Raw genomic sequence first — 17,293 nt, 5'->3', positions numbered from 1 at the left:
TATGTATTATGGGGCCAGGGTATTTTCAATTATTGGTTGAAAGTTGAGCCTTCATGTCTGTGAGAATGCAAGTTCTGGCATGTGCCTTGTGTATCAATGTGTGTGTGTGTAGGTGTGTGTGTGTGACTGCTCATTTGTGTGTGCATTTGCACGCTTGTGGCACTGTGTGTACTTGTATGGATGCATGTAGGTTCGCTGAGAATGGCCCACTTTGATTCTTGTTTTCATTTCAATCATATCTGTCCCTTCACAATATTTTAATGTATTTACATGTTTATATTGTCTTATTTATTTTTATATTCATGTTTTACAGACATAAGATGGGCTGCCATGGCCTGTTGAGATGTTGGGTTTATCAGCTCTATGCAAAGGTCAGGTATCTGCTCTCTATTTTTTTAACAGTAGATGTGATGTAGCATATATGGATCTGTTACATCCCAACACTCTGAAATCTCCTTGAAACAAACTGAAACTCCAGCGGGCAAGGTATTACGGACTTCATACAGTGTGTGCAAGTGGTTGTCTTCACATCCAAAGAACTTCCAAGAATAAATCAGAATATTGTTCTGTACTCACCCTATAGACAGGAACTTGAACAGAGTTGTTAACACATGGGTTGCAATGTGAGTTAAAACACTTAACTAACAAAAAGGTAATGCACTTCAACCCAAGTGTCTTCCTCAGGCAAACCAACAAAACATACAAATAAAGGTAGACACAGAGACAAAAGGACATTAACCAATTGTGTTAATGGTTTCTTGGTTTGAGGGAAACTTTACCTAGTTCAAATGAAAGAATGAAAATGAAAAGATAATGGGAAAAGATATATAAACTGATTTTGCAGAAAACAAGTCTAGTAGAAATGGACAAAATAAAAATTTGAAGAATTTTAAAGGGTGCTCGGTTCCTCTATGGTAGGAGGGGAGGCCCTACAAATTAAGAAATAGCCGTCTGAGATTCATAAGGAAAAAATGTTCACTTGTGGACCCCCCACACCCACCCATCTCCTCTCTTCCTCCCTTCAAAAGAAACAATCACAACCAAATTGCTGACAGTCATTTTCTGTCCACACACACCACAACATTTCTGTGCCCAAACATACAGTAAAGTTACACACACACATAAACAGTAATAGTTCAGTTTTTAATCAAACACATTGTAATTTTCTTTTCTAAATACTCAATACACACAAGCAAGTAATGGCCCATCAGAATGACTGGTATCTTAATATCTTTGGCATAAAAACAGCACATACAAAAATGTTTTAACATGGAAACAAATGAACTGATATTTCATTCCGAATATGGTAAGTAATGAAGTGCTGATGGCTTTGCTTTCCTTCCACCACCCATTTATCAACCCAGTCCAAGACATTGTTGCCTACAGTCCATCCGATCAAGACTGCCCAACGAAGTAAAAAATTCAACCACATTAAACACAAAACTCTGAAAGAAAAAAGGTTGTGCTGAGGACTTCAGCCCTTCCACTTCATTCAACATATTACAAAAAAGTAATTGAAAGAGATGAAAATACTTTGAAGCAAAATATTAGCATAAAAGGCCATATACAGGCAAATAACACTGCATCATGGATAGCTAGTCCCAATCCCAGTGTTTACAATAGCACTACCTGATCACCAGACTGCGAAAAAGATAGACAAAAATGTCAAGGCATGCTGGCAAAAAGAAAGAGGAATATACTGGGGAAAAAAACTAAGGGAGATAATATTGAAGGAAGAAAAATGGCAGAATGAAAGAATGCAAAAGAGGACATGTTTTTTTTACCAGACAGCGGGGATGCTACTTATACTGAAAAACCCTGGCATCCCACTGTATCAAACTAAAAAGAAAAACACTCCAATTCAAATAAACTTGTTTCATTTACAAATACAAAAACATTTTGTTCCACACCATTACTGCTAGTTCTATGTTTACAACCTTGCTACATTTTTTTTACGTGACTAATCCATATTTTTTACGTCTGTTATGATTCAAGTTGTGCACACCATTTTAGCCATGCCGCATATACTTCAACAACTTAATGGCAAAAGACAGGTATGATTTCAGTGTATTTAGGTTTTTTGTAAGTCAAGATTCTGATTTTAAGATACATGTTTCTGATTTTGGGCTGAAATTTGTGACTAAAACATGTGACATAATTCAGATATGCAATATTCGCATTATATATTCTGAAATGAGATCGCCACTGAATGGCCCTACAAGCTACCAAACCCTGCAAGTATCAGGTGAACAAGTTTTGAGAGAAACAAGTGAGTGAATGCAAAAAATGAGACAGACAGCTATGAAGTGAAAAAGAAGGAAACAAGTCAGTTTTGTTGGTTTAACTACTACTGCCACTGGTGGTTGACGCAGCACTTAATCCAAAAAGAACCCTAAATACTATTACAAAAATACACATTTTTCTTAAAAAGTAAGCTAACACAAAAATATACATCAACCACAAAAGAAAAAAAAGAAAAATACATTAGCAGGCTGTTTCATCCCTTATCTCCTCTGCAAACTATATGCACTTACTTTATCCACCCAGCCTCATTGCTATCACATACACACACACACACACACACACACACACACACTCACAAACATACACAGACTGGTGCAATGACAGACAGTACACAACTGCATTCTCCTGTATCCAAGGGCACACAGAACAGAACAGAAATAACAAGAACAGCAATATGAAGAATGCACCAGTATATTTTCAAAAACAGCAACAACAATAAAAACCCAACATGAACGGCAAACAAGAAAAACCTATCAAGCGCAATATTACTCATAAGTATATAACACTGAAAAACATCATCAGATCTGTATGCAAGACCAATATTACTCATAAGTATACAACACTGAAAAACATTATCAGATCTGTATGCATTTGATACAATCATGTAACAATGCAAGATGGAGGATGAGAAGGCAAAAAAACCCAAAAAAAAAACAACAACAAACAAACAAACAACAACAAAAAAAACACTGAGAATTATCTTATGTTTGTACAGTGACAATGAAGAATAAGAAAATGTTAAGCAATAGAATGAGTTGTTCAGTGCCTTTGACCTGCCAGATATATCACTATAGCTTTACAGAGTAAAAAAATCCTGATCTGGAAGTCTGTGTGTGTGTGTAGTGAACAAACATATTAGGAAATATGGAATGAAACTCAACAATTATTATCTTACGTTTGAAGACCACACTTAAAATTCAACATTGTATTGATTTTCATTTGACAGATCAAATCACATATCATATGGCTGAAACAAATCACACACCATTCTGAATAGGAAGATATTCTTTAAAGAACAGTTGACATTGAAAATAACTAACCAGCTGAAAAACAGACCAAAAGCACCTGGAAAAACAATGGGCAAGTTCACAGTGTCGCACAGTTCCATGCATATGGCAAAATGTTAACTCTTTACTGCTTCAACCAGCTGCCATAGCAAAGTGGCTAGCATCTCAGACTGACAATTGAGAGGATGAAGGTTTGAGCCCGATCAGAAGTGGGTTTTTCAACCTGTGGTCAGCTCCTACCGAGAGCTGAGTGTTTGCCATGGGCTTAAATGGCAAATGGTGTGAATAGGACCACTCAGTTGAGGGTAATCTATGTCACGAATGCATCTTAAGGAGCGTTGCTCACTTTTCCTGACCAACAATGCAGGTGCCTGTACCTCTCATCCTGGCTGATGCTGGAATATATTATAATAGTACAGCCTTGTCAAGTTGTCCCAAACCTAATCATGACCTCCATCATCAGCAGCAGTATCTTTATCACCTCCATCATCATCACTGAAATATAAAAAACTAAAATATGTAAAAAATTCTGAGGTAAAAAACAAAAACAATATCTTTACAGTTTCAAGCAGTTGCTATTGCAGTCATCAGGATTCCTTCTCTTTTCTGTCTGAAGTGATAGGGTTCACCCATGGATACACAAGGTCTCCGGAGATCACCTTCTTCAACAGCTCAGTCCAAGAGTACTTGTGCTGGTCTTGCAGGTGTGGGTCAGTTTTCAGCAGTGTCTGAGCAAGGCGATACAGTTTGGGTAAAGGCAGGTGAATCACCTGAAAAAGGTCAAAGAAATCCAGAAGCGTGAATATGTGTATGTGTCCGTTTGCATGCATACATGTGTAATATGTAGAGAGAGAGAGAGAGAGAGAGACACACACACACACACACACACACACATACACACACATACACAGACAGACATATATACCTGCATGTGTAAGTGTGTAGGTGTACTGACACAAGAGTGTACATAATTGCTTATCATAGTTGTGTCCGATAAAGACCATCAGGACAGCAGACAACTGGGCTAGAATTTGATTTTTAGTGGAGAGTGTCTTGCCTGAGTTGTAACCCCACTCTCTCAACCAAAAGGGTTCTAGGACAGTCAGCACTGGGGTGGTTCCCAAATGCAAACTAGCCCCAAAGGCAGCATGTTGTTTTATGTATGCCTGCTAGGGTAAAACCTGTTGAAATTGCTCTTTCGTCTATGTGTACTGTGTAGTGTGGTGGTACTCTGATGCTATTTCAATCAATAAATGAAAGTGATGGCTGTGAAGTCTACTGATCAATATTTTTGGAAAACAATCACTCACGAAGAAAATCACCAAGCATACCTGCATGGAAAGTGTGATGCCGCTGTCTGATTCCTGGAACTCTGTATCATGTAATACAGTGAACAGCACATCACCTGAAAAGACAACAGCAACACACATAAAAATGGTTTTCAATATGTTAGGAACCACAAGACATTTCACTTAATTACCACTTCAGTGTCTATAATATTCATTTTCAGTGAGTTACAAATGTTTCAAAACAGACAACAACCATTAAGCAGAGGAACCAGTAACACTACTAAGAACTACCAGAAATCAAAAGACATAACAATCATATAATCAATCAGAAAAAAAATAAAGAAAAACATACAGATGGGTAGTTAAAATACTCCTCTTATTTCATCCCTCAGTACACACTGACAACTGACAACTCGTAACTTTTTTTCAGCTTACATATCTAATTAAAATTTCTTGAATTTTTCATGTAAAAAAAAAAACAACAATAAAAAAAAACCATCCTGTGCTTGCAGTGCATTCTTTATTCCTGCAAACATCATGACCACCCCTTTTCTTTTTCTCATTACCTGTTACACACTTGGATTTCAGCAGTCTCAACAGGACAGTTGCAGCAGGAACCATATTTAATACGTCCTTTACAACAGTCAGAACCCCATGGAAACTCAGCACCAGCAGACGTAACTGGGAGGGAACAAAAATTTTTGCTAAATGCATACTTTATGACTTTGTTTTGCTTTCATATTATCACATGTCTACAAACTGTTTGAGCTTATGTAACATCACAGGAATCAAATATGCAGTGTTCGACAGAATAATGTTTGTCATGATTTATTTTCAACCAGGGTCTGTTCTTAACAGTTTCAAAAGTTGTTTTGCACATTGCATTAATCATTCAATCTAACCTTAAACCTAAGCACAAATGGTTTTCCAACTGATAATGATTTATCAAAAATTAGAAATCATTTAAACACACACACATACAAATGATACACACATATCCAAACACACACAGGCACACATAGACACACAAACACCCACACACACGCGCGCGCACACACACACACACACACACACACACACACAACCATTTTCCACATCCCGAAGAAAGCAGCAAGAAGCCCTTCACTCACAGCAGTGAAAACTGTGTAGTAGAGCAGTGAGGTGGGCAGCAGGAAGAGCAGCACTGTGAACAGTAGGGTGCCCACACACAGCTGGTCAATCGTGTACAGCGCTGAGTCCACCCGCAGACGCAGGACATTCCATTTCTTCCCCCGAAACAAGCGCCACAGCGACGACAGTGCGTATATCTGCAGGCAGTAAAGCCTGACCGGGGAAGGGGGTGGGGCGATGGAGGTGGGTAGGGTGAGGAAGAAAGGAAAGTCCAATTATTCGGAGGTTATATATTCATCTAAAAATATAATTGTGAATGATGTAATAAAGATTTACAGCATAACTACTATGCACACTTTTACTGAGGCTGCAAACCCTCAATTTAAAACAAAAAAACATAGCAATGATAAAGAATACAACAAAAATAAAAACCACCACTTTCGTTCATGAAACATAAATAACAGACTGGCTGGTAGGAATACAGATGTAACATGCAATAAAGGTTAGATACCTATTGATCAAAAGCAATACAGGTGGACAGATAGGAATACAGATGCAACATACAAAAAAGCTTAGATATCCCCAATGCGATTTCTCACATGACAAGAAATCATAAACTTTTTTTTTCAGAAATGCAACCCTGGAAATGAAAACATTAGAGATGGAATTATAAATATTGGGAGTTTATTCTGTATTGATAATCTCAACTATTACGAATGACAACTTTTAAACGTACATTTTACATGTCATTACTGAATCCAGTTATACTGTACTGAGTGATGGCCTAGAGGTAACGCATCCGCCCAGGAAGCGAGAGAATCTGAGTGCGCTGGTTTGAATCACGTCTCAGCCGCCGATATTTTCTCCCCCTCCACTAGACCTTAACGCTACTTATTCGGATGAGACAATAAACCGAGGTCCCGTGTGCAGCATGCACTTAGCGCACATAAAAAGAACCCACGGCAACAAAAGGGTTGTTCCTGGCAAAATTCTGTAGAAAAATCCACTTCAATAGGAAAAACAAATAAAACCGCACAAAGGAAAAAATACAAAAAATGGGTGGCACTGTAGTGTAGCCAAGCGCTCTCCCTGGGGAGAACAGCCCGAATTTCACACAGAGAAATCTGTTGTGACAAAAAGAGAAATACAAATACAAATCATATCTGGCCTGACATCTGATATCATGCTGACAATCTTTTCCTTTTTTTTCTAAGCTGCTCCTTTCATACCCTCCCAGTGACAAAATCTCCCTCCTACTATCTCTCTCCATAATGCTTGGTAAAGAGAAAGAGAGAGAGAGGGACAGAGACGAAAAGAGACAGATATAGAGAGAGAGAGACAGAGACAGAGAGCCTGTGAATACTGTTGCAGACAAAAACCACAAGTAATGTTTAAAGAAAACAAAAGGCATCAACAACAGGATGTACAAATATGACAAAATGAACAAAAACTTGACATCATTTTCATCATTTGTACCCTGTGTAATGACGCTCACTAAAACAAATCCCTTCCCTACCTTTAATCTTTCATCCCTTTGGTTCAGAGTCATGTGTGCATGTGAAAGTTGTGAGTGAAAAGGTTTTGATTTGTCCCTGCACCAAGATTCAGCACTATGTACATCTATTATTTAATTGTCATCACTGACATTGCTATCACCTGGCAGCGTAGACGTAGAAGCAATAGATGTGCAGCGTCATCATGGAGATGATGTCCTGCACCAGGCAGAGCTGAGTGCTCATACCGAGCAGACCAAAGCTGGCTGCTGTCCAGATGACCCACCCAAGCCATGGGCGCAGTATGGACAAGTAACCTGAAACAGACACTTTTTTCTTTTTTTTTGGGGGGGTGCCCCAGAATTTGGAACATTTTGTTTTCTATATTTCAATAAAGATGATGGGGATGATGAAAATGCTGCTATGGATGTCCATTTTGTTAGAGTGGGACTACTGGACAAGGCATCGCACTCTCATAATATACCCTATTGTCAACCAGGCTGACAGATCTATAGACACCTGCAGTGTTGGTCTGTTCACTTGAGCAAACATTCCCAAAGACCCATCCATGAAGTGGATAACTCAAGAGTCTTCCCATTTGAGCCCACAGCACACTCAGCTGTGGGTTGGAGCTGGCTACAGGCCGAAAAAAACCCATGCTCATTTGTGAATAATAAACTCAGAACCAAAACAAGTATTTACTTATAATAGCTATACACTATACTAATATTCATCATTATGTAAATAAAAAATATCCAAAATAAACACTGTCACTGTGGTAGTAGATATTACTATAATGTGACAACACAAGTCTCACTCTGACGAAAGCCTATAACTCCAAGCAACCAACACATACATCCAACCAAGAGCCATGCAACAGTAAAACGCTGAAGAGAAAATGAAGACAAAAAACATCACTGCCGCAGCAATCAACACAAAGTCCCCTCTCACAGTCGCTCCCCTCAACGAATGACACGACAACTTCCATGCCAACAATTCCTCTCCTCTCCAGCCATCTCCATTCATCTCCCTCTACCTCCAGTCAATTACATCAAAACCATCTCCATCACACTCAAAGCCATACCACACCAAAAGAAGAAAACATTTACCCCTGGCAAACTGTTTACACTGCCAGTCACCACCACAGCATTCAATGATTGATTCATTATAACTTTATGGAAAATGACAAAATGGGTCAACAAACATTTGTTTCTACTCACTATTATGAATGGAATATCAAAACATTGGGATTTTTCCAGTAAAATTTCAGTGCTGCTGGATGTCAATGGCATAAGCAAATTACAATTGATAAGGTACTGGTACAAAAGTAAGTGCTGCGATGTGTGGTCATAAGCAAGACAAGGGGACATAACTTCCAACCCAATGCTGTTTAGACCTTGCTGTCTCGGCACAAAATGTGTGCATGTGTGTGAGTGTGTGTGTTGTGTATGTGTGTGTGTGCATGTCTGTGTGTCTGTGTGTGTATGGTGTGGTGTTTGTTCCAGTTCTTAATGCTACAAATTCAAATCTTTGACTGCATATTAAAAAAAAAAAAAAAATACTTAAGACCCAAAGCCCACACTGCAACTGTGAAAGCAATCAAACAAAATAGCAAATAAGAAATATTTTAAGTTACCTGACCAGAGGTAGACATGGTAGAGGAAAAAGTGTCCCATGTACTGAGTTAACTGAGCATTCAATTTCAAGCCAGCCGGCGCTCCCATCAACCAGTGCAATAGGTCATTGAGGTAATGCGCTGTGTCCTGCACATCAATATCACCGACAAATGGAGAAAGTCTGTAAGAAATACAACTGTGGGTTCACAACAGTTCAAACAGGAAGCAAGACCTATACTATAGTCAGAAATGTTGACATTTCTTATCAAATCAGGTTTCATTTCACAACCCAGTTTTACAGGCTCTCTCTATTTGTCAGTTATATAAACTCAAAAGTCTTAGATTAATCAATTACCTAACTTTTAATCCTTCATTTTCAGACATCCAGCTTTGACTGGGTGATCCCTACTGAGACATATCTATAATGTCAAAGTATCCAATTTTAGGAGCAACTAACCCATCTAAAATAAGAATCTCTCTCTCTCTCTCTCTCTCTCTCTATATATATATATATATGTATATATATATATAATATACACACACACATATGTATAGACTGATAGATAGACAGATACAAAGATATACTTTAAACCGAATCACTTTATAAAGGATGGCATTTCTACCTCTTCCAGTGTTCCTTTCAAATTATTTTCCTTAACTCTAAACAGGAACAAACCTCTAGGTACAAATCTATACCTCCCTGCAACAATCACATTGTCAAAAAACACACAAGTAAAATAGAATGAAACTGAGAAACGAAAGGTGTTCTCCAAGCAAATTTAAAAGTGGTATTTGTCAAAAAATTATTTTTCTGGCCAATACCCTAAACCCATTCCCACCCCCTAATTACTCCACTTCTCCTCCACAACACCCTGAGGGTATGTAGTCAGGATGCTAGTGTTTGGGATGAGATTTCTGGGGACATGTCAGAGCTGATCACCCATAAATTCTAAAGCCAGTGGAAGATAACAGCATTTAAAAAGACCAGTTTACCCACATCTTCCTCAGTCGAAGCAAAAATTATATCAATCATGAAAATCAGAATATTGAAAATAATGTAAAAAGACCAATTTGCCCACATCTGTTTCAGTCCACATAAAATCTAAATCAAGTTAGAAAATATTGATTTCCTTCAAGAACTACGAAAAAGAACATTTGGGATGATGGACATCTCACTCTCAGCACAAAAAAAGGAAAGCGGCTTGGTCGAACACTCACATCAGCCCACTTCATGAGGAAGGTGGCAATGACGTCAGCATTACTGCCGCTCATCACACACAGCATGAGCACAACACCCAATGCTGTGTCCAAAAACTGTTGGCTGCAGGTGTCCAGCAATCTGAAAAAAAGAATCCTTTTTACCAGTTTAATCAACAATGTAAACAACAATTCATCGAAACATTTGATTTTCTTCTTAACTGAAGAAATAGCGACATCAATGAACAAAACAGACAGAGAACAGAAGAGGCTGAGAAAGAGAAATAAAGATAAGGATAGGGTGATGGTGACTGAGAGAGAAACACTTTAGTCTTAGAGAACCCTTCCCCCTGCCCTTTTTATGGGCTTTCTTTGTAAAAACATTTGACAGTAGAATTGTTAACCTATGCTTGCTTTTCTCCACTGTGAGTATAATGTTGTTCTGCCTAAAGACATTTTCTTACTGAATTATCCAGATTAAAATTGTACCTCAAGAATCTTTCGACAGATTGATAGAAAGAAAAAAAGAAAGATTGACTGATTCATTGTTGATTGATATGAGCTCCAATACAGAATACGTGAAGTCTGGGTATATAAGTCCATGACAGTGTGCATGCTTGTGAAAAATTATAAAAATCCTTCGGAGAATTTTCCACTTGTATAAGTAAAAAGTGTTGTGTATAACAGCACACACATCATACAGGTATGCACAAATATCTTATATCTGTGTGCATTTACAATGCTCCACTTTCAGACTTCTTCTTCGTTCATGGGCTACAACTCCCATGTTCACTTGTATATACATGAAGTGTATGACCGTTTTTACTCTGTCATGTAGGCAGCCATAGTTACTCTGTTTTCAGGGGTGTGCATGCTGGGTATTTTCTTGTTTCCATAACCCACCGAACGCTGACATGGATAACAGGATCTTTAACGTGCATATTTGATCTTCTGCTTGTGTATACACATGAAGGGGGATTCAGGCACAAGCAGGTCTGCACATCTGTTGACCTGGGAGATTGGAAAAATCTCCACCCTTTACCCACCAGGCGCCGTTACCGAGATTTGAACTCGAGACCCTCAGATTTAAAGTCCAACGCTTTAACCACTCGGCTATTGTGCCTGTTGACTGGAACACACACCACATCTCATACATATTGTGTATAAAATGCATGTGTATGTGAGTGTGGGGGTGGTGGGTGTAAATTTATGCATCACCCCATCATCCCTCTCCACCCTTCCAGTTTTCTGGTTGTCAGTGTTTTCTTTTTCAATGCTGAAAAGATTTGTTTATAGACTAAAAACAAACAAAGTTTCTTACATCAATTTTGATCTATGCTTCGAATCGATGAGCGACCCCTGTATCCTCTTGAAACGATTGAGCTTGAATGTGACGTTGTTCAGAATGGACGGAGCAAGAATGCAAATTTGGGACCAGAACCACTTCAAAGTGACTAATCTCAGAACACTTTCAACAATGGTAAATGTAAAAATAAGTACTCTTATCAAATGTGCAAAAATATGTTCAATAAATCTTCGACAGTTCTTGACACTGTTTTTTCCATTCTGTCCACGCCGAGCTGTTGAGGGCGTGTACACGAGGAGAAGCCGTGACAAAGTGTTCTCAACTGATGTGCTATCGTCTCTTTGGAAAACAAATGAGGACTCGAGATCCGATGGGTCGCACAGCACAGTAACACATTTGCATGGACCATCCTCTCCAGCGCGATAAAGCCGGCTTGCTAGTACATTCGTGGATGATTTTCTGATGTTCACCCAAACACTTCGCTGCCCGGAACAAGCCCTTCGACTTCTAGTTCGTACGTTTGATGTGGTGAATTCGCCAATAACTGGAACACTTTCATTCTCCACAGACAAGGTCTGCGTGTCTGTGATATATACTGACAATGCACGTTCGTCAACGTGCCCAATCAAAAGAACTGACGAATCTCCTAACAGATTCACTGGAACAAATACATTCCACACATGTGCAGTTGCCATATTATTTTCGCTGCCAACAAATCAAGGGAAGTAAGGCCTGTTGCATTCAATCCATGTTGAACGAGTGGTTCTTCACCCTCAGCAAATCAGATTGTGCTGCCTCCTTTTTTTTCTCTGTGTGTGTGTTTGTACACAAACATTTTGTACACAAACATTCTGACTCTTTAACACCCGGCCAGTCATCCACTCACAATGTGTCACACTTGGACAAGTGCAGTCGTACATCTGAGACAAAAGACCTATTTTCCTGCAGCTCCTCACAGAGCCAGTCCTATTGTATTCAATGTACTGACTCATCTTTTATAGGTGTATATACAAAACAACAACAAAGGCCTCCATTGCTGTTACCCCCACCCCTGACTCCCCTAAAGAACTCAAGAAACTGAGAAGAAAAATGAGGTAAAAAGAAAAATGATGCGTGCAAAAAACAGAAGAGTAACGGGCTGCATACTGTTGAACAGAAATGAACTTTAAGAAATAAATCCGATCATCCCTGCCTGCGGGACAGACTCAGCCGCGTTTCTGCAAACAATAGATGCGACTCTTTTTTTAAAACGAAATGTGTATTTGAAGTATTTGCATTGTCGTTTACATCAGTGGACTGCCAGGAGGCCTTCCATCGCACACTGCTGGCAAAGTGGCAAAGGAATCCATGACGAGGTTGTGGCTATTTGACTGATTTCAGTTTCTCGGCCATCAAGCAGATATATCTACCTTCTTCTTCTGTCGTATCTGCCCGCCTTCATCAAGTTGAAGATTCTGGCATTTACAAAGGTGCCGGTTTGCTGTTGTGTTGTGGGGTTTGTTTGGGTAGTCAGTGCCTAACAATGGGGACTGGACAAGTGGACTGGGGCCATCCACCCCTTTTTCAGGCCTCTAGACTGTGTTTGTAGGGGGGGGGGGGGGGTCAGAAGTAGGATTGGAGGCTCTCCGCCGAGGCTGATATTGCCTCAGGCAGGAGCTTGTTGTACTCCCTGGTAGTGCGGGGAAAGAAGGAAAATTTTCTGTAGTTCCTGTACCAGGTTTCCGTGGTGTACTGTTGATCGTGGGAATGCCTGGTGTTGTGCTTGGGCTTCTGAAACGTTGGTGCTCGCGTGGTGTCGATGATTATGTCTCCGACATCTGATTATGTTTTTTTCTACAGAAATTTGCCAAGGACAACGCTTTTATCGCCATGGGTTCTTTACGTGCACTAAGTGTATGCTACAAACGGGACGTCGGTCTGTCGTCTTATCCGGATTACTTTTTGCATCCATTTAAGAGTCCATACGAAGGGGGTTAATATACTGGCGAGTATGGGATTCGATCTCATATCCTCGGATTTTCTTTCTTCCTATCGGGACGTGTTGATTTGATTACCACTAGGCCACCACCCCACTTAATTAATCTTAAATTGTAGGGTGTTTAAAATTTGAAGCTCAATAAGAGTTGAAGCCAGTGCTGCTTCGCAACTCTGCAGCATGTTTTACAAAGGTAATCAGGGAACAAAATTATTTTATTTCCAGATTTCGGTTCCTCCAACAAATATAATTATATCTGAGCCCGGCAATAGCGCGCATCAGCGTGCGCGTGCACACGCAAACCACACACGCACCGTGACACACACACACACACACACACACACACACACACACACACACACACACACACACACACACACACACACACACACACTGACCCCGTGCACACACTCACACACACACACACACACTCGTACATACACACTAGTATATAAGCGGCCGTTTTTGTTTCAAGTTGTTTTGCTTCGTCAGTAGCTTTTCATCACTGACTGCTATGTCAGTGGGCCTATTTGAAATATTGACAACAAATTATAGTCATTGTATGCATTTAAACTGTACTAAAACAAGGCTTGAAAAAATAATGGATTTTGAATACAGTAGTATATATAGGCCTATTTCAAAACACTACATGTATAGACGCGCCGTGACTGCGCGGCACTGACACGGCACATGTTGGGGAAGTCGTTGCACTGGTCCTGCATAACTTTTGAGACTGGAGCTGCTCGGAAGTTATTGATGCTACGGAGAACAACGTTGAAGTGATCAGCACCGAGTTCTCAAGATGATAAAATGATCAGTAGCTTACGCTGTCCTGTCTTTCAGTGTGAAGCTGACAGGGTATTGAAGCCACTTCGCATTTCGGTGGGTGGTCATGATTGAACCTTTTTACCAAAGACTGGAGAATCATTTACTGATGGCCTACATTCGTATTGTGACCACATACTGAATCACTTCATGATTTAGATACTATAGCTATGATGATGGTAGGGTATATCAGTTCTGGTCCAGAGGGATATGAAATGACCTAGAGTCATTTTATATCCGAGTATTTTCTGCCGGGGCCAAGGGTATACTTCGGCCTGTTACACAGGTCCGGTCCGACGGAGTTGACCACCCGAGGGGAGTGCCACGTACCCGGGCGCCAGCAGGTCATACGGCCATGGCGACTCTGATACCCGATACCCAGGTCAATCTGGTGTCAGTGTCAAAGGCTGTGTCTCTGCGAATATTTTCCCTGTCCGTTGTCACGGTTCATCGTTTTTCTTCCTTTCCGCTTCAGTTCCCCCGTAGTCTCCCTTCCTCAAGTCTATGAGTCGGCCAATACATACGTGCATTAGAAATCTTGTCATCATGTCTAGTCACGTCTATCAGTCATTGGGGAATGGGGGTAAAAAAAGAAACAGCATTCACAGTCCCCTCATTCCCCAGTACTGAGGGCGGGAGGTGTTTCTTTTGTTTTGCCTTACTGAGTTTCCCTAAAATTTCTATAACAACAGTTGGTTTACAGCGACAACTTAACAGTTTATACACTGCTGCAACTCATTTACAGCTAAAAGTAAATATGGATAAAACAAATATTGTTGTTTTTCGTAAGGGAGGGTATTTGGCAAGAAATGATAGATGGTCATATGGAAGAGAAAGAATAACTGTCGTAAATGCATATAAATACCTTGGGATTTATTTTTCAACAAGACTCAGTTTCAACTTTGCATGTCAAGACATTGCTAATAAAGCAAAAAAAGCAGTTATTTTGATTCTCCATATTTTGTATAAAGTAGACTGTAGTTCTTTTAGTGTTTTTGTTAGATTATTTGATTCACAAGTTCAGCCAATATTACAGTATGGAGCAGAAATCTGGGGACTGGAAAATAGGATAGTAACAGAAAAAGTGCACTTGTTTGCATTGAAACGTTTTCTTAATGTAGACAATCGAACTCCAAATGATCTCGTTTATGGTGAACTGGGGAGATACCCTATTTATCTAAATTCTTATATCAAATGTATTAAATATTGGCTAAAGTTGACTAGAATGAATGAAAACAGATATCCATTTAAAGCATATAAAATGTTATATAGTTTAGATAATAATGGTAAGAAGACTTGGGCAACGAGTGTTCGTCAGTGTTTAAATACATATGGTTTTGCATTTGTATGGGATAATCAAGGGGTGGAAGATATTGTAGGTTTCTTAAAGTGTTTCAGACAACGTATTATTGATTGCAGGTGGCAAGATTGGCATGATCATATACAAACTAGTGATAGATTCGCACAGTTTAGACTTTTTAAAACATCGCATGGGATTGAGCCATACATAGAGTTAGGACTGAACAGATATATAAAATGTACACTGACAAAATTTAGATTTGGTATTTCTAGTATTGCTTCTCATAGCTTCAGGTATAGCATTCTAAATGAACCCATGTATACATGCCGTTTATGCAGTTCGGGTAAAGAAGATGAATTGCATTTTTTGTTATGTTGCCCTGCTTTGTGTGACCTTAGACAAAAACTTATTCAACCGAAATATTATAGAGATCCGTCTAATTTTAGGTTCAATTTACTCATGTCTTCAAGACAGGAATGTACTTTGCATAACTTAGCCATATATATATATGAAGGATTGAAGAGACTACGTACAGTTATCTCGTGAATGTTGTTGAATATTTGTGTGGACTATTTTGGGTGATATGGTTGATATTGTGTTAACAATTTTTGGTTGATCTGAATTGTCTACTTACTGTATCATGTCATTTTCTAATTATTATTTATCAATGAATCCCCCTTCAGTAAGGGGCTCTGGCCTTATCTGAATAAAACATTCGTTCGTTCGTTCGTTCGTTCGTTCCTAAAATTTCATCAGGTTAAAAAAAAAAAAGAAAAGAAAATGTGCCAGTGTCCGTGAGTGTGTGTCTGTGTGTGTTGTTGTTGTCGTCGTCGTCTTCGTTGCTGTAGTTGTTGTCGTTGTTGATGTCTTTGTTGTTGTTTCTTTCCTTCCTCCTTTCTTTTAAACGTCTGTTTACTGTACACATATGCTTTCGGCATGTCAGTGTACCGGCCAGTGTGCCTCTGTGTGTGTACGGTGTGTGTGTGTGTGTGTGTGTGTGTGTGTGTGTGTGACGGTGTGTGCGAGTGTGTCAGTGGTGCTTATCACTGAGTGTGCTGTGCGGTACGTCATCTTGTTCTTTAAGTTCACACATGTGTTTTCAGACGTGTGCGTGTCAACCGTGTGTGCGCGCGCACAGACACAGCCGGACTGGTAAACTCTCTCTCTCTCTCTCTCTCTCTCTCTCACACACACACACACACACACACACACACACACACACACACACACACACCGTCAGCGCGGCGCGAGTGTGCGTGTGTTTGCTGGTCTGTACGTTCGACACATGACGACTCTACTGAGTATATATAAATACATAACCCTCAACAGTGACAGCCAGGAACACAGATACACGATCCACACAATTACTCGGTTGGCACAATTCTAAAGCTTCATGCTTTGTTAATCCCCCAGTCATGCGGGCTGCTGGTCTGTGTGCAGTACACTAATTTGAGAAGACCGTGCCCCCGCTGAGAATGGGTGGACCCGTCGGACAGGCCGACCACGGCACGAATCGGGAAGTACACGACTAAATTTAAAGACGGAACCACGTGACGCTTGACAAGGAAGAAAATTGTGATTGTACAGGGTGTGTAGTTCAACTTTGCTTCGCCTCTCGCTCTCTCTCGCCAGACACTTGCCTACTGTGTAGGCCTTCTGTGTGTCTGTGGTTGTGAAATCCACTTACATTCTTCTGTCGCAGTCTCGAGTCAGAGTTGAGAACATACAGACTCAAGTGTTGGTTTCAATCAACACACGGCCATACCTTGTGAAACGGGTGCTTTCGACTGACGGAAGGCACTGCAGAGCCTTACCCGTAACTGGCTGGGTAAGTACAGCACCCGAAAAACTGTAATGTGTAAGAGCAATAA

The 17,293-nt window shown here is 39.9% G+C and overlaps 2 protein-coding genes across 3 annotated transcripts in view; one reads left to right on the top strand and one right to left on the bottom strand.

Moving 5' to 3' along the window:
• Window positions 1-1,142: 1,142 nt before the first annotated feature.
• Window positions 1,143-12,018, bottom strand: LOC143293370 (phosphatidylinositol N-acetylglucosaminyltransferase subunit Q-like). Its single transcript, XM_076604179.1, has 8 exons — window positions 11,338-12,018; window positions 10,038-10,158; window positions 8,840-8,966; window positions 7,367-7,520; window positions 5,731-5,923; window positions 5,167-5,281; window positions 4,643-4,716; window positions 1,143-4,081 (listed from the first exon to the last, which is right to left on the bottom strand). Exons 1-8 carry the CDS (start codon window positions 12,015-12,017, stop codon window positions 3,899-3,901), a joined length of 1,647 nt encoding a protein of 548 aa, XP_076460294.1. The 5' UTR covers window position 12,018; the 3' UTR covers window positions 1,143-3,898.
• Window positions 12,019-16,976: 4,958 nt separating this feature from the next.
• Window positions 16,977-17,293, top strand: part of LOC143286435 (dual oxidase maturation factor 1-like) — a 36,404-nt gene continuing 36,087 nt past the window's right edge. Inside the window, exon 1 of one of the 2 annotated variants that reach the window (XM_076594033.1) lies at window positions 16,977-17,250. The gene's annotated coding sequence lies outside the window, so the exon portion shown is untranslated. The remainder of the gene's footprint in view (window positions 17,251-17,293) is intronic. The other variant, XM_076594025.1, reaches the window with a different exon arrangement.

This window comes from Babylonia areolata, chromosome 1 (assembly GCF_041734735.1).
Source record: "Babylonia areolata isolate BAREFJ2019XMU chromosome 1, ASM4173473v1, whole genome shotgun sequence".
In the NCBI taxonomy this organism is placed as follows: Eukaryota; Metazoa; Mollusca; class Gastropoda; order Neogastropoda; family Buccinidae; genus Babylonia; species Babylonia areolata.
This window is presented reverse-complemented; position numbering and strand designations above follow the sequence as displayed.